This window comes from Paralichthys olivaceus, chromosome 11 (assembly GCF_024713975.1).
Source record: "Paralichthys olivaceus isolate ysfri-2021 chromosome 11, ASM2471397v2, whole genome shotgun sequence".
Lineage (NCBI taxonomy): Eukaryota > Metazoa > Chordata > Actinopteri > Pleuronectiformes > Paralichthyidae > Paralichthys > Paralichthys olivaceus.
In genome coordinates this window covers 19,873,587-19,894,808 of record NC_091103.1, presented here as the reverse complement: position 1 = coordinate 19,894,808, position 21,222 = coordinate 19,873,587, and the positions used below count along the sequence as shown (strand labels likewise).

The window sequence follows — 21,222 nt, the reverse complement described above, 5'->3', positions numbered from 1 at the left end:
AAACAATTTTGTGTTACGTGTGCTTCACCTGAGTGCTTCAGTTTCAGCTACAGAGAGAGAAGCTTCTGACAGTTTCTCTGCACCTGTGTGTCATGTCAAAAATACAAAATGAAAAGTTTTTCACTTTTTTGGGAGTAGAAATGTGATCTGATATTTCCGCCAAAGTTTGAGTTTCTTATATAATATAATATGTAAAGATACGTCTCTGTGGCGCAATTGGTTAGCGCGTTCGGCTGTTAACCGAAAGGTTGGTGGTTCAAGCCCACCCAGGGACGGTTTTACTAACGTAGCTGGAAATACTGATTATATCACGTGGACTTCAACGACCGACCTTTCTACTATGTATGGAGGAGAAGTGATATTGGTGTAAATTATGCAGGACGAGGAATGACATGATATAAATCAATAAATGAACTAATGAATACATTAATGTATCCATTTTATTTCCACATTTATTTATTTCTGTGTCATATGCTAATGAGTAAGGGCGGTCGACGAGTCATTTTTCATGATAAACTCTGGAATCAAACAAACACTGAGTTACTTCATGTACTGATCAGGTCCTGATTACTAGTGATGAGAGTTTTTTAGTTACGGTGAGAGCAGCTCAGAGAGGAGGAGGAAACAGAAACTCCAGTTCGATACAAACCAACTGCAGCTTCAGCTCTGATCATGAAGCAGCTGTGACCGGAAGAACTCTGTATTTCACTGTTTCCACTGGGCATAATCGAGCTCTGATCTCACAGAACATTCGCTCGGAACAGCTTGCTTCTGTCTGGATCACTGTATTGACCAATCCTGCTCAAGATTGAAGTTAGGACCTTCCTTACTCATTAGCACATGGACACAGAAATACAGAAATAAATAAATGTGGGAAAAAATGAATTCATGTCTTCATTTTATTTCCACATTTAAACTCTCATCACTAGTTCATTCTGTTTCCTCCTCCACTCTGAGCTGCTCTCACTATAACTTATAAACTCTCATCACTAGTTATCAGGACCTGATCAGTACATGAAGTAACTCAGTGTTTGTTTGATTCCAGAGTTTATTGGACTGATTTAAACATCATGAAAAATGACTCGTCAACATGTTGTGCTCAGTACAACATGAGAGGAGACGCTCGCAGTCAGGACTCAGTGATAAAATGACCAGAGCGACATGATCAGACACCATGGATTAATAACTCAACACATGATCGTAAGTTTGTTACTAAATCATCCCAATAAAAGATGAACTCTGAACTGGTTGTTTTAAGTGTGAACTGACACAACACTGCAAACAGCTGCTACTGCACAACAGTCAGCACTGACAGGCAGAAGTAATAGAACTGGATCATCACACTCCTTTGGCCAATCCTGCTCAAGACTGAGGTTAGGACCGCCCTTACTCATTAGCATATGACACAGAAATACAGAAATAAATAAATGTGGAAATAAAATGGAGACTTTAATGAATTCATTTATTCGTTTATTGATTTATACCTAAGTCATTCCTCGTCCTCCATAATTTCTACCAATATCACTTCTCCTCCATACATAGCAGACAGGTGGGTGGTTGAAGTCCACGTGATATAATCAGTATTTCCAGCTACGTTAGTAAAACCGTCCCTGGGTGGGCTTGAACCACCAACCTTTCGGTTAACAGCCGAACGCGCTAACCAATTGCGCCACAGAGACATGTCTTTATGGATTATATTATATGAGAAAGCCAAACTTTTGCGGAAATAACATCTCACATTTTTACTCCCAGAAAAGTGTTACTAGTACTTCACCTGAGTTGTTCAGTTTGAGCTACAGAGACAGAAGCTTCTTACAGTGTCACTGCACCTGAGTGTGCTGACAATAAAGATGTTTGAAATCTTTTCATGACACTTTAATGACACTGAATTAATGTACACTCTATATTACTTTTACTGAGTAATTTCTGCGTGTTCTGGTCCTCTGGCATTATCTGGTATGTTTTTGTGTCTTAATGTCTTTGTTACTTGTGAATGCACATGGAGAAAAGACCGGACTGTTTACAGGACAGCTTTTCATTTTTCATTTGACACACAGGTGTAGAGAAACTGTCAGAAGCTTCTCTCTCTGTAGCTCAAACTGAAGAACTCAGATAAAGCACACGTAACACAAAATTGCTTTCTAGTAGAAATGTGACTCATAGTTTTTGAAAAATGTAGAGGTTTTAATAAAGAAATAAGTCTCTGTGGCGCAATTGGTTAGCGCGTTCGGCTGTTAACCGAAAGGTTGGTGGTTCAAGCCCACCCAGGGACGGTTTTACTAGTGTAGCTGACATCATCATGTGGACTTTAACTACCAACCTGTCAGAAAAAAAGTCTAATTGGATTTAGGCCAATCACGCCGCTCGTTTCCAGTGTCTGATTAGATGACGTACTACTGGAAAAGAGCTTTCAACTTGTAAAACTAATCAATAATTCATTTGATACAGAGAAACATTTATATTAAGAAAACAACTTCATCAATTTGACGACATGCTAAAAGTCACAACTCATGCAAATACAGAAGAACACTGCAAATAGTGAAAATGACACCGGAAATGATGATACATGAGTGTTTGAGTTTAATGACAGATAGTGCAAATGTTATCAAAGCTCTGGCTGTAGTTCAGTGTGAAGTTACTGAAGTCTTCTGCTCGTCAGTGGTGATGGAACTTAACAGGTATTCAACTACAGCCAGGTTCATTACTATTTCGGGTCCCTGGAAATATTTCTGGTGTCATTTTCGATATTTTAGGGCACGTTTCTGTATTTGCACGTGCTGTGACTTTTTGCAGTGCCATCAAATTGAAGTTCTTTTCTTAATTCTAAGTTCTTAATGTTTTTTGCTATTTGAATGTTTTTTTAATTTGTAGTGCACTGAGCTCTCTCGGCCACAGTATCAAATTGATTACTGATTCCTTTGCTGATGTAGCAGGTTGAAAGTTCTTATCCAGTAGCTGTACTTCCTCCTGTCACACTCTGGAGAGAAGCCGCATGTTTTCGTATATCCAATGTGACGTTGCACAGCGAATGATTGGCTGATGAGATTAGAGGTCACACAGGTTGGTAGTTGAAGTCCACACGATATTATCAGTGATTTCAGCTTCAATAGTAAAACCGTCCCTGGGTGGGCTTGAACCACCAACCTTTCGGTTAACAGCCGAACGCGCTAACCGATTGCGCCACAGAGACTTATTTCTTAAAGAAAACCTCTAGATTTTCAGAAAACGATGAACATTTCTACTAGAAAACAACCTTGTGTTACTTGTACTTTATGAGTTCTTCAGTTTCAGCTACAGAGAGAGAAGCTTCTTACAGTTCCACTGCACCTGAGTGTGATGCCAATAAAGATGTTTGAATCTTTTAATGACTCTTCGTTCTTCTCTGATTGTTACACATGTGCAGCATGAACACGAAGCCTGGAAACCATGAAACAAAATGTGTTGAAAATGAAAACAGGATGAAAATAACACTGATCATTTGAAGCGGTCCCTATCGATCGATTGGGGCTCGACTACCTTCGCCTTGCTAATCAGGTTTGCTGGAGAGCATTGAAAAGTCGATTGAAGCGAACCCTCCAGACGGGTTGTATCTTTGTCGAAACGTTTTCACATGGACCGACTCGCGTCTTTTGGAAGTGAGTATTCACTGTGACACGGGGAGGAAAGCAGAAGCTGCAGACTGACAGGAAACAGCTCTTTCCTCTGTGTTTATGTGGCTCGTGGTATTAGCTAACTTAACGCCAACCTAGCTTTGCTAACATTAACGTTAGCATGTAGCGACAATCAACGCTAGTTGTGTGCTATCAAAGAATAAACTAGTAAGTTGCATGTTTGTGGTATATTGTGTTATTGGTCTGAATGAGTTTCAGGCTCAGGAATGAATGATACAGCCGCTAATCGTTGAATAGCTCAGGGGACGTTAGCTGAGCTCCCTCTGATCTTTTCCTTTTGTTTACGATTATCGTTTGGTTTCAACTTCTGTCCGTCGTCGTTTTGACAGTGACTCAATATGTCTTCAACCATAAGTTCACCAACATGTTTATTCCAGATGATCCCTTTGATAAACCACCGTGCAGAGGTTGTTCCTCTCCTCTCACCGAGCCTTACATCAAGTGTGCAGAATGTGGACCCTCGCCTTTTCTCCTCTGCCTTCAGGTCAGTCGGTCATAAATGAAGCAAATGCTATCAGATCTCTTATTTATTCCCACAGCCCTCACTAATGCTTCTGTTTCAGTGTTTCACCAGAGGATTTGAATACAAGAAGCACGAGAGTGATCACAGATATGAAATCATGGTACGTCAAAGAAAAATTACCATCTGTCATAAAAGTCTTTCTCACTCACACACTCTTCAACATATAATTTCACTTTTCCTTGTGTAGACGTCAGACTTCCCTGTACTGGAGCCTGGATGGAGCGCACAGGAAGAGATGTCTCTGTTGGAGGCAGTCATGGACTGTGGATTTGGGAACTGGTAAGTGTTTTTCTGTTTGATTTTAGGTTTTATCAGTAGTTTATTTAAGTCATACAACAAAATCTTTACTCCACAGTTCTCATGTTTGTCTGGACTGAAGAATTAGGTCCATTTGGTTTAGTGTGTTTCTGACACACCTGGTTCTTTTATACTGAATAGTTTTATTGCCTTGGCATTGAAACCCTTAGTTTGTGACTCAAAAATCAAATTGACTAAATAAAATTTCTGAAAACATTATGTGAGCGCCCATATTGGTATAGGCATTACTTTGAATCAAGTTAATTTTTCAACTATGAAATCTCCTGCTTCGCACATTTCTTGGTAAAAAATAACAAATTTAAAGATTTTTGTACCTTTTTATTTATGTAATGGATTGTATAAAAAATGAATGGATGACACTTTATATCAGCATGTTTCTATTCAAACTCCCTATATTAATATTAGTGAGGCTATACTAGTTATATTTCAGGGGGAAATGGGGTGACAGTGTGCAGTACCGTTTGGTTTACAACAGTTCAAACCTAATGGATTTATTCATAAACATCAGAAAACCTCTTTCTCAGCTCTTGTTGTATTTATTTTTACCATCTCTCTTCAGGCAGGATGTTGCATATCAGATGCGCACGAAAACCAAAGAGGAATGTGAGAGCCACTATATGAAGAATTTCATCAACAACCCCCTGTTCTCCTCCACCTTGCTCAGCCTGCGCAAAACAAAAGACTCTCGCTTTGCAGAGGGCGCTATTCCTTTTAAACGTGAGTTACCATAACATCTACAACCTTCATTTGTCTTAGCTCATGTTACAGGAAAAGTAGGACACAAATGTCTGCTGCTATTCCATATGAAATGACAACAGCATTCATTCTGCTCCTCCATTGCAGTCAGATGAGAGATTTGCATAAAACAATCCAAAGTTTAACATCACTTTAAGTCCTGACAGTTGGTCAGAAACAGTTGGTGAGTGAAGAACTTGTCTCGGTTCCTATCAAGCTTCATGTCTCCACCTGTCACTGTGTGCGAGTGCTTGACAAACATTTCTCCGCCATGTTCACAGAACATGAAACTTGTTATATTTCCTGTATTTCTTATATGAAACAAAATCTTGTAAGAAGTTTGTTGGTGGTATATGTATTGTTTTCAGACACAGTACATAAAACATGTCTTATAAGCTCATAGTTTAGTTTGCATTTTTCTGACATTACAGCCACTGATGATCCTCCTAGGCCCACATTTGACTCTGTGCTGTCTCGAGATATGGCCGGATACATGCCTGCCAGAGCAGACTTCATGGAGGTGAGGAGGATCCATACATCCTGAGCTTTATTATGTCTACTAACATGGCCTGTCAACATGAAAAAATAGATAAACCAAATGGCCACTAGGTGGGTCATTGAAATGTAGCTGAGACAGTGATTCATGCCCTTGTTGTTGTTTCACAGTGAATGATTCATCCAATTGTTTGCTTTTACTCATAGATAGTGTTTTGTTATGGGCACATATCTATGATCAATGATCCGCTACATGTGAACTTGGATCAAAGTGACAGATTATGAAAATCATTCTTTCACTTTTCTTCCAGGAATTTGACAACTATGCTGAATGGGATTTGAAAGACATCGACTTTGTGGATGATGACTCAGACGTACTCCGTGGTGGGTAGAATGTTATTCTTCTTTTGTGAATACTTTCTCATTGACAAATAGATAATAATGATGTGAACTATAATTTTTACTTCACCTCCTTCACCTCTAATGTGTGTTGTTATGTTTCAGCCCTCAAGCTTGCAGTTGTTGATATATATCATTCAAGATTAAAGGAGAGACAGCGGAGGAAGAAGTAGGTCCTTTATTTTTATACACTAACATGCGTAGCTGTCTGTCATAATATACACAGCATTTATTTATTCATGATCATGTAATGACCTGAGTCTATCAGTAGATGGCACATAAGCTTTTATATTGACCTTCTGGAGCTTTGTTTCTCACAGACACTTACATATGGGTTGAGGTTGAATAAATGCATTTCATACTGAATACGAATCAACAGAGCAAAGTATTTTACACCCATGACTCTACCTTCTTAATGTTAATAAATTCTAATATATGTATAACTTCAAAATTGTAATTATTATTTTGTTAAAAGGAGATTAAAAGACACATTTCCTCTGAGACTGGGACTATAGTTGCATTCCAAAGCCTTTTTTCTTAAGCTCTCATTAACCACAGGGAATCATTCAGGTGCAATTTACAAGCTGCATGAACCTCTATTCAAACCGGGAACGTGTCTGTCTCCTGGTAAACGCTGTACATGCCAAGCTGACATTGTGCTCAGTTTTAGGCTGGGAAAGAGAAAATCCTACCTGCATTTTGTGGATTGTGATCCCACAAATGCCTGATATTAAAACACATTTTCAAGTTTCAAAATATTTTTCTCAAATATACATTAGAATTAAGAGCTGAATCAATGATAATTCTATAATTTTGCAAACAGAAATGCTAAAGGGTTCTCCTCTTTAGCTTATCTGTGAGGGTTTATTTATCTGATAGCGCACACTCAAGTTTGTAAGGTACAGCCAGAAGCTAACCAACCAACAGTAAAGTACTTTGAGTGTTTCTGTTAAACTAGATCTTGTTACTGATGGGTGTTTCTTTATTATGTCCGTCACACTTAGGTAATAAAGTTGGACCAAATAGTGGAAACGCTTTATCAAATGCAATTCACCCCAAACTATGGCCTCCAGATGACAACACTGTTGTTAAAACACCTCTCCAAAACCAAGTTGATTACTATAACCCCCATACATCTACAGTTTAATGCAGGACTTACATTGAGCTAAGTGTACCCAATAACAAGTTACTATTAGCCTCCTTCGCAAGTGTTAAACAATTGAGAAAGAATCGTTAAACTAATGGATAATCAAAATAATGGTTGGCTTCAGCCATACTTTTTGTAAAACAAAGGTGTTGAAGGTTTTTGTCAGTCAGTACTCTACAGATCTTCTCCTTCTGTGTGTTCACTGGCAGACACACACACAGTCAATCTTCGCTGTAATGCATCCATCTCTAAATCATCTTTAACAAGTTCTTGCTCTCAGAGAATGGTGGAATGGCATGTCTGGCTGGGCAGGCATTCATGTTCACTAGTTTCTGGTTCCATGCTCCCAATTTTAAATCCGTTAACTTGCTACTTGTCAGAGAAGCTTCCAGGAGATCCTGAATTTTGAGGAACCCAAGTACAGACATCAAGAAATTAAACTTTAGTCTCAAATGCAGCTGTTGAGCCACTTTCACTTAGCTGCTGTGTATTAGACGAATGCACGTTCAGTCTTGTAATACGTGCATACCCTCATGAAGATGTTCATTGCCTTATTTAATATTTAATAATTGAACCTTTTTATTTTGGAGCGTTTAAAGAGAGCACCTCAAATTGCAGTTCCCATCATGATCGTAATGTTAGGCGACTGTGACTCATGAGCTAGAGCAGGTCATGGACTAACCAGAAGGTCAAACCTCCAGCCTGCATACCAAAGTGTCCTTGGGCAAGACCCTAAACCCCAAATGGCCCTGATGGCTGTTCTGGCAGTGTGTGATAGAAACGGCTCTGTGTATTGAAGCACTGCATGAATGTGGGTGAATGTGACTTTAGGTGGCCGATAAGACGAAAACGTTGTATAAACACACCATTTACATGTTTATTCAAAACTTCAGTTTCAACACAAAGTAAACATTGTTACCTTTAAGGTAGCCTTAACTGCAGGATTGTCATATTAGACTGGATCAGGTTTTGCCAGGCGTACCTAATAAACTGCCTACTGAGTTTATGTATTGGGCGTTCAGAAGCCATAATGACTTTATACTGTAACAGCCAAGATAATTGCAGATTAATAAAGGCCAGGATAAATTTTCCAGCATCACAGTAATCCGAATATTAATTTGCATGTTAATAAATCTAAATCTGCATTTCTTTCAGGATTATCCGAGACCACGGGCTGATCAACCTTCGAAAATTCCAGAGTAAGTCCTCCTCTTGACAGTCACACAGGCTCGGCTGCTACAGTATTCATAGCAGCTCAGAGAGGCATTTGATATCTACCAGCCAAATCGCTGCAGAGGGTTTCTATGGATGCACACAAACAACTCGTATGAAATGACCACCGTTAACCTCTGTGGCCCCTTGCGGCCACTGACGGAGCTCGTATTTACGATCAGGGCTGTGAATAGTCTATGAGGGCTGTGTGCCACAGCATAATTGCTTCACTGTGAAAAGATCCCCCATGTGATGAGTGTTCCTGCCATAATGACTTTAATTTTGAGGGGGACTTTGCTTATTGATCCAACCTTCACAGGTTGGATTTCAGTGAGTCAGTAATGTAATTCTTTGCATCTCAAGGGTTTTTGCATCAGAGGTCAGACAGATGGGCTGCAACAAATGAATTTGTCCAATTAAACCCTTTATATTTAAACTTTGCTTGACCATCCAGCCCATCGTTATATCTCCACATGCTCTGTGAAAACTGTCTGTGGTCTGAGAGTTGAAGAGTTCTCCCCTCATGTTTTATTTATATATCCTCCAGTTAGCCCTGCTCGCTTTTGCCTCTCCTTTCCCTTATCTCTCCAGTCTTTCAAGACAAAAGGGAACTCAGAGTAGCTGTAGAGCTGCAGACTGGTTGTCATGGAGACTGTCAAAGATTGTGTCTCTACAGTGTGTATGTGTGTTCGTTCATGTCTGTGTCACATGCAATAATGGAAGCAGTATCTGAGCCTGCAACGCTCACGGTATTCTGTCTCAGAAACTTGCCAGAGGCAGAGTGACCAGCGTTGTTGTTTCAGGGCAGCAGTCTGGAGCCCTGTGAGGACGTTCTATATGAAAGGATTCAAGTCCGAGTTGTCTAGTCGTGTTGCCTTTGTTTGCTGTCAGTAATTGTGTGTTGGTATGAGACCGCACACCAGTGTCAATTTCTCCTTAGAGACGTGGACAACACTATTGTGACTGTGTGTTCACTGCTTTGTTGAGAGCATGACACCATGTCTTTTGTCTGAAATGGCAGCTGCTTATTAACGCTTGAATACAGAGAGGTCGTATGAAGGAACCTGAAACACACACACATACACACTCATACACATTTACACAAGGTCACATTTGGGGACACTACATGAATTTGCATTAACTTCCTACCTCTAACATTTACTCTAACCTCAGCCACAGACCCCAAAGTATTCTTTTTCCAAATTGTGCATACAGCTTTTGGAATACACTCCAGTGGAGCTTGACTGTGGTGTGTTTTTGTTGGAGCGAGATTACTGGATCTTTACATAAAGTAAAATGGCCGTTAGGAATGAAACTTGAATATCTGGATCTGTTTTGTGCGTTTGACCAATTCAGTTATAGAGGCAAGAAAAAAAATTGTTAACCCCTCTCTTCATTTATGTATTAATTCAAATATGGTCTGATCTCCATCTAAGATGCGACAATAATGAACAAACACAATCTATTTGAACGAATTAAATGCAAACCATTTTATTTCTCTTGCCCATTTTTAATATATATTACTGTAACGTTCAAAGTGTAGGTTGGAATAAATATTAAAGCTAATGGTATTAACAAAAGGTAACTGGAGCCAAGGATCAGTAAAAGAATGAGCTCAACTCATCTTTTAAAACAAAGGGGAACTCAAGAGACCATAAGAAAGCCACAAAAACCAGAGGACATAAGAATATTTCTGTACTGACATAGTTCTGTAAGAGAAATTATCAAAAATCTCTCTGATTATTGTTTATTATGTATTGATTATTTAGAAGCTACTGGAAGCTCTTGTTTGAGGTCATTGACACCAAAGGCAGTTTGATCAGCTGTTTAATCTGTAAAAGTTTGTTTGTGTTATTTGTTTAAGCACATTGTGTTTGTCTGCACTTGTGACTTAGAAGATCATTAATGACCAAATACAGAATCCAGGTCATTTTCTTGCTCTTGTATATTTTTATATGGGATAGTGCACATTTACAACACTTGACAACATCAGTTTCAGGTTTATAGAGGGTACGTTAAATGTAGCGTGTGAAAAGATGCAGAGTGTTGAGAGTTCAGTGTGGTTCAGTGGTTTGGATAAAATGTTCAGATCTCCACAATATATTTTGTAACTAGCCGATACAAATATTCCACAGTGATCAACCACCATAAAGTCATATTTCTGTTATATGTTAAATATTTTTTTTGTGTCTGCTGCCTACTCATTTCTCTCCTCTCTTTCACTCTCTCGTCCTCAGTGCTGGAGCGATGTTACCCAAAGGAGGTGCAGGAGCTGTACGACGTCATGAGACGATTTGCCAGAGTGGTTGGTCCAACTGAACACGATAAATTCATCGAAAGCAACGCACGTTAGTATTTGGCAGAGTTTACATGGTTTAATCGACTGCTGGCTTTAATTGAATATTAAATTGATAGGTATCGATGTCTCAAATAAGCATTTTTCCCAAAATGTGGATTATATTTTCGTTTGAACCTGACCATATTATTTTAACATATGCAAACTCTATGAAAGAAGACATGTAGATGTCTGGAGACTGTTGAGAGATGAGACTAAGGAGCTTTAGCCAGAAAGAGTTGAGGTCGCTCTTTTCTTCACCTTGTAAAATCGTACACAGATTTGCCTTCAACTGCCTTCATCTCCTTTTTTTCCAGTGGAGTTTGAGCTGAGGAGGGAGATCCGCAGGCTGCAGGAGTACAGGAAAGCAGGGATCAAGTCTTTCTGCAGTGAGTTTACTTTGAGTTTTTCACTCCTATGTTCAATAAGATGTAATTTTAAAGTTGCATGATTAGGCAGGGAAACATATTTACTTTTAGAAATGAGCTGTACTGAGTTCTTTTTTTCTGAGTTGGTCTTAAAATGGTTTTTAATTTTTTTTAATTATTTGCAGCAGCTCAGCGTATCAGGTCTTCAGAACGTTTTTGGGAATTATAATATTCAGCTTGTTTGTTAATGCGTTGCACAAACTGAATATGTTATTGAGTTGCTATATCAGCTTCAGAGAATTGCTGTCAGAATGAATGAATTTATCCAGTAAATGACACAGAAAAGCAGTGGTTCATCGATCTCTGTGTGTTGAAAATATCCACTCTGCTGCAGTTGAACACAACATCTGTGCAGTACTTTCAGAGCTCAGACTGACGTGCAGCAAAGTGAACATTTCCACCACCACACGACAGCAGAAGTAGGATTTTCACACTGTGTGACACGTCTCTTCAGAAAAGCGCTGAACCACTAAAGATCTTTCTGGAACCTATTGACACGAGGCAAAAACAGTGGGTTGGACAATACTCTCCCAAGCGTCTATCTATCATAGACCTGCCAGTTCCCTTGAGGCAGCAGATTCATTATTTTTTTAAATACAGCATCAAATAGCACTACAATAACATAGTGTGGTCAGAGGAAGGAGCAGTCGACCCTGTGGTACACAGGAGCTTTCCCTAAACCTTGACTTTAAACATCTTTAACATTTTACCCTTAAGAAAGGTCAATATTATAGCATCTTTAAATCTTTCATTAAAGTGCATCGTAAACCATTCTACCTCACTATCAGTACATTCCAATTAAACACTTTGTCTACGTACTTGTTTTTTCTGTACACTTATCTTAATGCTACCATAAATTCAGAGCACGCTGGTGCTCTTACACCAAAGATTAAACTGGCACAAAACCACCACATCAGGAAAAGGAGTCACATCAAAACTTCTCCCCTGAAAACTGCTCATCATCACTTTCACTCTCTGTATGGGTCACTAGTCTCAGCTCAAGCACTGAACTATAATCTGAATATAGCTGATCGACAGAAAATTAACTGATTTAAATCATTATTTTAGACATTTTAGGTAAAACTGTGCAGGTTTTTGTTTCTTAAATGTTAAAAGAACTTGATGCTTTTCTTTGCCATTAAGTGGATTCTTTTGAATTGATAGTCTAACAATAACATTTCTTTGAGGATCATCTTTGGCATTTTTTTCCTTTTCCTTTGACATTTTGTAGATAAAAGAATGAATCTAGGAAATATTTGTGGATGAAAGAAATCGTTACTGAAAATGTAGCAGCCTAAATTCTAAGCAATGTACATTTTGTAACCCCCCCCTGTGTAACCAGGTGCCAAGGTGTATGAGCGGGCGAAGCGAATGCGTGATGAAGAGCGTAGGAAGAGGACCATGTTGTGTGACGTCCTGCAGTACATCCAGGATGGCAGAGCGTGCCAGCAGTGGCTCAGCAAACAGGCTGCAATGTGAGACTCCAAACTTCCTGCTTGTTACAGAGTGTGTAATAGACGAGCTGGTGAAGTCGCGCTCCCCAGAGACGCTGACCTTTGTCGTCACGCTCGGCACCAGGCGTGCTTAGATGAATAGAGCAGACGTTTGTGTCACCATGCATCCCACTTCCATATCAGTCCCTGCAGTATTTTTACTCTTTTTAATGTGCCACTGCTCCTGTGTTTTCCATCCAAGGATCTTATCCAAGCTCTTCTAATTATTGTACCTTTAAAAAAAAAATAATCATGAATTGCAATGAGTCATCTTTTTTGGATGATGGTCCTGGAGTATGAAGAGTGAACAATGCCCAGAGATGCTGTGTCCAAGTGTGATGTGTGTATGTGTGTAAAAATAATGTAGTAGAGCTACTAACACTTGTCCTTTCTGATTACAGAGATGCTGGCATCACTCCAGCAGTCACAACCATCACAGTGTCAGGTAGGAAGCTTCTCTCCACCTTTCCCTCTGTACTCCCTCCTCTCTATGGGCCTGGTGTGTCTCCAGGCTCAGTTGCATTAATGCAGAGGCCCCTTCATAAATACACTTGAAAAATAGCCCCCTACATCCGTATTTATCTTGCTGTTTTTCCTTTTTATATTGGCTGCCTTTCCCTGACCTCTACGGTATAAATAGGACGCTCACTCCCACACTGCATCTGCGCTCACTGTAAATATTTGTTCCTGTGTCTCTTCCAAGTGAAGGAATTAATTTTGTGTTGTCAGCGTGCTATTATGTTAAATGAAGTGAGGACCAACACTGGGGTGCTGCATGTTTGTAACTGTTGAATTTCTGCTGCACAGCAACAGGTAGGCGGAGCGCCCCTCCACTGAACCTGACGGGACTGCCGGGGACAGAGAAACTTGACGAGCGGGAGAAAGAGGTACAACTCTTACTTTTTAATCTGCACATGTAAGGCTCAGTGTGATTTCAAGTGAACACGACTTGTTGTAAAGACACAAGTCCTCACCTTATGAAAAGCCAACCACCATAGCGTTTTTTATTTATGCATATATATATAGTTTGTGTGTGTGTAAAACCAATTGGATTTACACGAGCCACAGGGAAGGTTATGGTGAGAAAAGATGTGTGACTTCACAGTTTATCTATAGCAGACACAGGGACTGCTCCACAATAATAACTCCAGAACTGCACAGTATCAGATATCTAACAAGACAAAGAGTCAGTAGCTCTAGCTGAGAGTCAAATAACATTAGCCTGCCAACAGGCTCACTATAACAATGCTGATATTCATGCGGGTCAAAATCTCCTGAACACAGACGCTGTCTTCTTGCACCAGTGACGACAGATGGAGCTGACAAGTGTGTTTAGCTCTAAATACAAAGTGCAAAGGTCTTTCCAAAGTATCACTAAGGTCATTAAGATTTTTCCTCTGGAGATCATGCTTGTACAATTTTTATTTCAATAGTCTGGAGCCAGGTTGGTAGCTTGACTGAAACTAATGCTGCTAAAGGAAATCAGGTGGCCAGTGCAGTCATGTCATGTGAAACGTGTTGCTGCTGCAGTTAGCACATGACGAAATAAAAGCTAATACAAACATCACACATCTGGCCAGTTCACTTTGAATAATCTTGTGGCTTTCAGACACCGTTCTATGATCTGATGAATGTGCCATGTCCTGAAATAAGACATTGCTTTTTAAATGCCAGTTTCTCTTTTCTTCTTATAGCTGTGCCAGGTGGTGCGCCTGGTGCCGGGAGCCTACCTGGAGTACAAGCAGGCCTTACTTAATGAGTGCAGACGGCAGGGCGGGCTGCGACTGGCACAGGCCCGAGCACTGATCAAGATCGACGTCAACAAAACACGTAAAATCTATGATTTTCTAATAAAAGAGGGCTACATCACTAAGGCCTAAGAGGCTTTGATTGGACCACAGAGGAGGTTAGATCGTGGTTAGTGATTCATTTATTTCTCATCTTGTGACATCATAAGCCTTTTTGTTTTGTAAGAGTCTCAGATTGTTGCTGCTTCTGTGAAATATTGTTACTAATATTTGTAAAGTCTTGTGTTTGATTCTTGAAGTTATTAAAAATGACAAATCTCTTTGTGATAATTCTGTCAGAAGAACAAGGCCTCATATTAAAACAAGAAAGTTATTATTTCCCTGTCATAAAATGTATATATGTGGTATGTATATTGATATTTGAATTTTAACCTATAGGCTCTACTTGGACTGCTTTGTTTTATAGGTCACTTATTTCCATATTCTCCAGATGAACTGATGTGTTAATGTAAATTCATAAAAAACTAGTGGAACAAATTTTTGTACTGATTAGAATGTACTGATGGGAGAGACCCGATTAATTCTTATTAATTAATATTGTATCCAGTAAATCTCCTAGTCGTTGAAACAAAATGTAAAAAAAATTAGTTTACAGTCAAAAATATAACACTACATAGATGGAGAATAAAAGTGAATATAGATGATACTTGATTTCTTTATATATCTATATTTATAAGGTCTTATATTGATCTCTGCTGGTAGGACAATAAAACAAAATGTGATCTGGGGTTCTTGGAGCTTTTTGGGTATTTTTCATTATTTTCTGAGGCAATTAATTAAAAAAATGATCATACACTAAGCACTATCCAAAATAATGATTCGTTTCTGACCTAGCCCTTCATACAGCAGCTCAGAGCAGCCATGTCCTGCACTGTGCTGTTTTGAACGTCTTGTCCAGACCCACTGAGACATTTTTGAGAAGCTGCTCCAACTTGAGGCTGTAAATGAAAAAAGTATGTATTTGTTGCAGGATAAGCAAACTCATATCACTGTAAGAATTTTGTCCATCTTCTGTGCAATTAGTGCCAGATTACATTGCTCTTTAATAGGAACTCTTTTCTATAAATGTCATTGGGGAATGCATACCTGGTTTCTACAGCATCTTGCAAAACCTCACAATTGATTTAAATGAAGCTGATGAGAGCAAGCAGGAGATAAGAATCAACCCTGACACCAAACTACTTTGTGATCTCCTAATATTTTGATCCAGTGCAGCTCTTTCAATTGGTCTAAACTCAAGTGGCAGACTTGAGTTTTTCTGGTTCACATAAATTAAAATAGATTTGAGTCAATAATTGACCAGAATCGTAATATTCAGTTTGATAATTGCCAAGATAATCTTTTTTCTAGCATTTTAAATGATGTTTCACAGTTTGAGGCATCAGTGAAACAATCATGCGTCTTCCCCTGTGTGTTTGTTGGTGTGTTGTGATGTGGCAGAACTGTAAGAAATCAAATACCAGCGGACAGGTGGCCATCTGACTCTGAAAGGCTTATCAGAGCAGAGAGCAGCCACCGCGTCAACCTCGGCTAACCGCCTGATTATAACAGCAGAGTCAACCTTTGATCACAAGGGCAAGAAAAGTGTGGAGGAGCGTCTGCACTGAAATACAGGGATCGGATGGGATTTAACAGGATGTGAAGGAGAAATTCAGACATTTTCTTTCATGCTTTGATGTGTCTCACCAAATCAAGGGGTCAAAACAAACCAGAAGCAACAGAGTGAATTGCGCCTTTCACTTCTGCTCAGTGCACAGGATGCATTTCCTCTTGTTCCAGCCAGTCTCAACAAACCAGGGTTTGATCTTTCATTTTCTGTGCAAAGTCTCAGCAGTTATGGCTGCAAATAGAGGCACTTCATGTTCAGGCTGAAGGATGAAGCTGATGAAAATAATGGGACCGGAATTTTCTTCAGAAGGGAGGTGCTATAATCAGAACACACTCCACACTGACTGAGAGGTTTCACCATATCGCTTATGATGGAACCACCTCAGTTTAACGACGACAGCAGGACGTGTAACATGCATATCGTCTTACAATGTGTTGCATTAGAGAAGACTTTGGATTTCTGACACCGAGCTGGAAGTTCTGTAGTGATGTCACACTGTTACATTACAAGTGCTACTGGAGTTTTAAAATGAGTTAATTGTATATCAGGGCCTAATTTAGTTTACATCTCTTCCTTTTTAAATTCAGATTTCCGTGGTGTAACTCAGGATTATATTAGGCTTTGCACAAGCTTTTGCTTGATTTACTTTTAATTTCGTTCTGCAGCTGCAGACGTTGAGTTCGGGTCAAGTTGAGGTGGCTGAGTGTTTTATTCTTTGTGTCTTTCTCCAAGAGTGAGCGAACTGTATCTCATCTGAATTAGGACGAGGGATGTGAATGAAGACAACATGCCACTGTATGACAGGTGCTGTCCACAGTCGTGTGCGACAAGTCTCAGATTGATGTAATGCAGTGAAGGAAAAGATGTAGTGTTATCAAGTCACAGGGTGATTTGTATTTCTTGAACCCTGAACTGAACATGTATTTATTCTCCATACAGAACACTGCATGTCTCATATTGCCTGTCAAGCGGACTCACATGTCGTGGCACGGCCCTCTCTCTGCCGCTGTAGTGGCAGGGACAGCAGATGGAGCAGATGTTAGTGTCAACGCTCGCCGTGTGCGCTGAGTTGCAGCATTTCTCAACACACCCACACACTGTCCTCCGACGCACTGTTTGCCTCCTGCTCGCACCCACTGGTCCTCTCAGAGGTAAATGAACGCTGAATTCCTTTAGCAGGAAACTTGTGTATCGGTGGGGATCTAACAGACATCACAAACTGAGAGGGAGACTGACAGTTTGCAACCTTTTCTCCTTGAACAGTTTTGTGTCTGAGATGCTGTAGAAAATCTCTGGCACATTTTACAAAGAAGAACGGGAAGCACACCATCAGTATCCTCAGTAGCAAGTTTCAGTCATATATTTAAAAATCATGTAAGGAAAATGACTAGTTGAAGTTTCAGCAAAGTATCGAATGTAAAATTATTTAGTTAAATGTTCTTGGCCATATTAGAACTTATGTTTTTTAACAATACACATTAAGACAGAATTAGATTTTTGTCAAATTTACTGGAGCACAAAGTATAGTAATTCACTCAAAGATTTAGTGGAGTGGAAGTATAAAGTAGTAGAGCATGGCATTTGTCAATTAAAAGTATATGATCCTTAAATACTTGAGTAAATGTCCATAGTTTCTTTCCACCTCTCCACATAATTGAAATCACATAAATTAGTAATAAAAATAATATGTTTTATTCGACAGAAAGAGAGGCAGGATAACAGACAAGATACAGAAGACATGATGTGATCTCCATTAAAGATTTGCACGGTTACAGCATAAAGAAGATTATTATTCTCACATAATCTTAGAGCTATTTTTTCTTATTGGTGCAGTGATAGTCAGCTGCCACGCCATGAAAATTAAAGGGAAAACACAACTCTCCTGAGAGGAATCGATCCATTGGATTTAGAGCTGCTCCTCAGCCGGTGTCGTATTGATTTTCAACTTTGCTGCTATTCAGGGGAAAAGGAAAAAGACGTCTCCTACAGCTTTGCTCGGTATTCTACCCGTTTGTAAGAGGACAAACACTGAAGCATGTTGGTCTGTCTATAGCTGTGAGGACATTATACGTCCCCCCCAATCACTTACCCCTTTAACCTTCACCATCTTATCCCTCAAACAGCCCAGGTGTCTCACATATATGTGTGTGTATGATGTGCATGTACAGATGTAAACACTTACATACATTTATCTTTTGAGGGTCACAGGGGGGGCTACAGCTAATTATATATTTATGTATGTCTATACACGCAGACATGTATATATACACGCATCTATACTACCCATCTGCTTTGGCTATTATTGCAGGTGGTGATTAACTCAGAGGTGAACCCATCAACACGAGAGGTTACCTTGGCAACCAGGTCTGTGGCATACTGTCTGAAAGAAAGAGCAGGAGGGGCCAGGGGGCAGCACACACACACACACACACACACACACACACACACACACACGCACACACACACACACACACACACACACACACACACACACACACACACTCTCTCGTCCTGTTGCTCATCTGGGCAGAGGAGTCGTGACTAACCAGAGCCGTGCACAGAAGTGTGCTGTAGCTCCATTCCCCCCCGCCCCCCCGCCCATCTGTCTACGTGCTTTTCCTCACTGACGCACTCTCGTGAAGGAAAGGTAGCAAGTGAATGCATTCAGCTCTCAACTAGAAATTATTGGGGGAAAAAAGATGTAATATCTCCTCTTTTATATTCCTTTTAAACGTGGACGTCAGCAGGATGTGTGTGATGCTCACTGTGACAGCTGAGTGGCTCTGTGCTGCGTTCAGTCACCTCGCTGCTCTCACATGTTGCCACAGCAAACACCTAGATCCCATGTCTATTTAACGCCGTCACAGCTGGAGCGATGGGGGCGCCTGTGAGATCAGCTGCAACTTTATTTAGACCCTCAGCCCGTCCCCTCCTGCTGTCCAGGTCTAACATCTCCACCAGTGCTGACCGCAGAATGCTTTCTCCTCCTCTTACCACCCCAGGCCCACTGCTCACACACACATCAGACTGAAATAAACCTCTGGAGTGTTAAAGCCACCTGGGGTCATCTTAGAGATTTACAGTCTTTACACACTTTGGTTTACTTTCTCCGGGATAATCATTCATCAGTTTATTAGCAGATGACATAGATACTCTGATAATCTGGGGGAGCTTTGGATCACACATTCCTCAGGCTGGACTCGAGCGCCTCTCCTCCAGGCATGGAGAGAAGAAAGTAAAGAAGCTGCCTGAAAGAGACGGAGCAGCACAAACACCTGGGGACAGCCTGGTCTCTCTCTCACCTTGTTGCCAATATTTCTAGATTGCATGTTTTTCTGTGTCAGCCCTCACACCGAGACTCTGGAGTGCACTCGCCGTCCTCCCCGGGATTCTCCGTGAATGATTTCCAGCCGTCTGAATGGGATCACTGTGCTCAAAATGTTCTATTTGGATTGACAGAGCTCTGCTGTTTCTCAAAAAGTGCAAATAAGTAGCCGAGCAGCTCAGGTGATTGAGCGTCCACACATTTGAGGGATGTGAAAAGGATTTTTACAGTTAAATCACAGAGGCCGCCTCCGCACCATCAAACCCATCAGTTATCTTGTGTTACAGGCGGTCAGGGTTAATCAATGTCACTACCCGTTCATTCCTGAGCAGACAGCTCCTTCACGACGTGGCTGCAGGTGCTTGTTATTACAGCGATGGTGTCATTGTAAATTTTCAGCCTACATGGCAGACTGAGCAGCCATATTAAACAGGAGCATCTTCCCAGACTGCCTGTGACTCATCTGACATTTCAGCCTGAACCCCAGTCCCCGTCTCTGCAGCCTGCAGCTCTATCTCCCTCCCTCCATCTCTCTATCCATCTTCCTCTTGCTTTTCACCATTCTCATTCAAGGTTACCACTTTTTAACCATCTATCACCCCCCCCCCTTCCCATTTTTTTTTTACTACTTGCTCATTCCATTCAAAGACATTTTCCGTCACCATTTCCTTGTGTCTTTAAACTTTAATCAGGTGTATTTCAATCGATGCAAGCTCTCAGCTGTCCTCTGCACTTATCCTGCAAAAGAATGGATAATATTAATAATAGTATTTCAATTGCAAGGTTAAACCGCCTCTGTCAGTCCTGAAAAACCAGAGACCCTTGCACCAGGTCTTTTTGGTTGGTGCTGTTGCTGTTTGTTTCCAGTTGATTGAATTTGGAATGTAATTAAGAGTGACTCTGAGGCAGGGGCCATGGGTTTACGGATAGCGTAATATCTCCCCCAGGAGCCCCCTGAAATAGGATTGGCTTTGGAAGGCATGTCTAATTATGGTTTTGTACGTGGATATATTCACTGAAAGGCTGCAAAAAAAGCCTGATGCATGCAATTGCAAATCTGAAGGTCTAAAAATTATGCAGCCATAGATGGTCAAATCATCGACTGTCTCGAGCTTTGCAAGGACACCGAGCTGTTTCTCCCCGACGAGACATAATGAGATTTGAAATAACAGAAAGTACATTTGTGTTTCCTATATACGCCCCTAGGCCACCATGCTGGGGCGACATTTAAATAGGTAATGCATTCATTTGTGTGTGTGTGTGTGTGCATTCAACAAGGGCATAAAATTAGATTTCAAGTCGGCAGTGTACTGAAGAGGAAACATATCACCTGAGCCTCTGTGGAGCGTGATCCAACATTGTTTACTGCATTTTCAATTCAGCTGTTTGCTCTCTGGGTTTTGTAGGTTCAAGACCTGCAACATGATCACACGTGTCTCTGCAGGCGCTAAGAGAAACAGTTCACGCTGTGGTTGAAGCTCCTGTGTCAGGTGCTCCTCTCTACTCACTCGAGTGGTACAAGTACAACAGCCTGTGTAGTGGAAGCTGTGAGGTCTAAACAGCTGCAGGTGCTAACAGCAAACATAACACAATAGCGTCAGTTCGCTTTAGTGTCTGGATGCTGCAGAATATGAAATGAACAGCTTTAGATGCATAAACATAAATGATAGTAATACTGACAAACGTTTCCATCCATGATCTGCACTGAAAATAGAGCTTCTTGA

General features: G+C 40.4%; 1 protein-coding gene and 4 non-coding genes across 6 annotated transcripts; 3 read left to right on the top strand and 2 right to left on the bottom strand.

Moving 5' to 3' along the window:
* The first annotated feature begins 201 nt into the window (after positions 1–201).
* trnan-guu (transfer RNA asparagine (anticodon GUU)) lies at positions 202–275 on the top strand. The gene has a single exon. It is a non-coding gene; the product is annotated as a tRNA-Asn (tRNA).
* A 1,330-nt stretch (positions 276–1,605) lies between these two features.
* Positions 1,606–1,679, bottom strand: trnan-guu (transfer RNA asparagine (anticodon GUU)). Its single transcript has one exon. It is a non-coding gene; the product is annotated as a tRNA-Asn (tRNA).
* A 520-nt stretch (positions 1,680–2,199) lies between these two features.
* Positions 2,200–2,273, top strand: trnan-guu (transfer RNA asparagine (anticodon GUU)). The gene has a single exon. It is a non-coding gene; the product is annotated as a tRNA-Asn (tRNA).
* Positions 2,274–3,116: 843 nt separating this feature from the next.
* On the bottom strand, positions 3,117–3,190 carry trnan-guu (transfer RNA asparagine (anticodon GUU)). Its single transcript has one exon. It is a non-coding gene; the product is annotated as a tRNA-Asn (tRNA).
* A 294-nt stretch (positions 3,191–3,484) lies between these two features.
* Positions 3,485–14,824, top strand: tada2a (transcriptional adaptor 2A). 2 transcript variants are annotated; one of them, XM_020087957.2, is made up of 15 exons: positions 3,485–3,635; positions 4,049–4,155; positions 4,235–4,294; positions 4,382–4,473; positions 5,072–5,229; positions 5,679–5,767; positions 6,054–6,126; positions 6,247–6,310; positions 8,444–8,487; positions 10,738–10,848; positions 11,153–11,224; positions 12,606–12,738; positions 13,158–13,201; positions 13,564–13,643; positions 14,451–14,824. In XM_020087957.2, the coding sequence occupies exons 1-15, from the start codon at positions 3,611–3,613 to the stop codon at positions 14,634–14,636; spliced, it is 1,338 nt and encodes a 445-aa protein (XP_019943516.1). In that variant the 5' UTR covers positions 3,485–3,610; the 3' UTR covers positions 14,637–14,824. The 2 variants fall into 2 exon arrangements, with proteins under 2 accessions (XP_019943516.1, XP_069390021.1); XM_069533920.1 differs by lacking the exon at positions 3,485–3,635 and adding an exon at positions 3,694–3,818.
* The last annotated feature ends 6,398 nt before the right edge of the window (positions 14,825–21,222 follow it).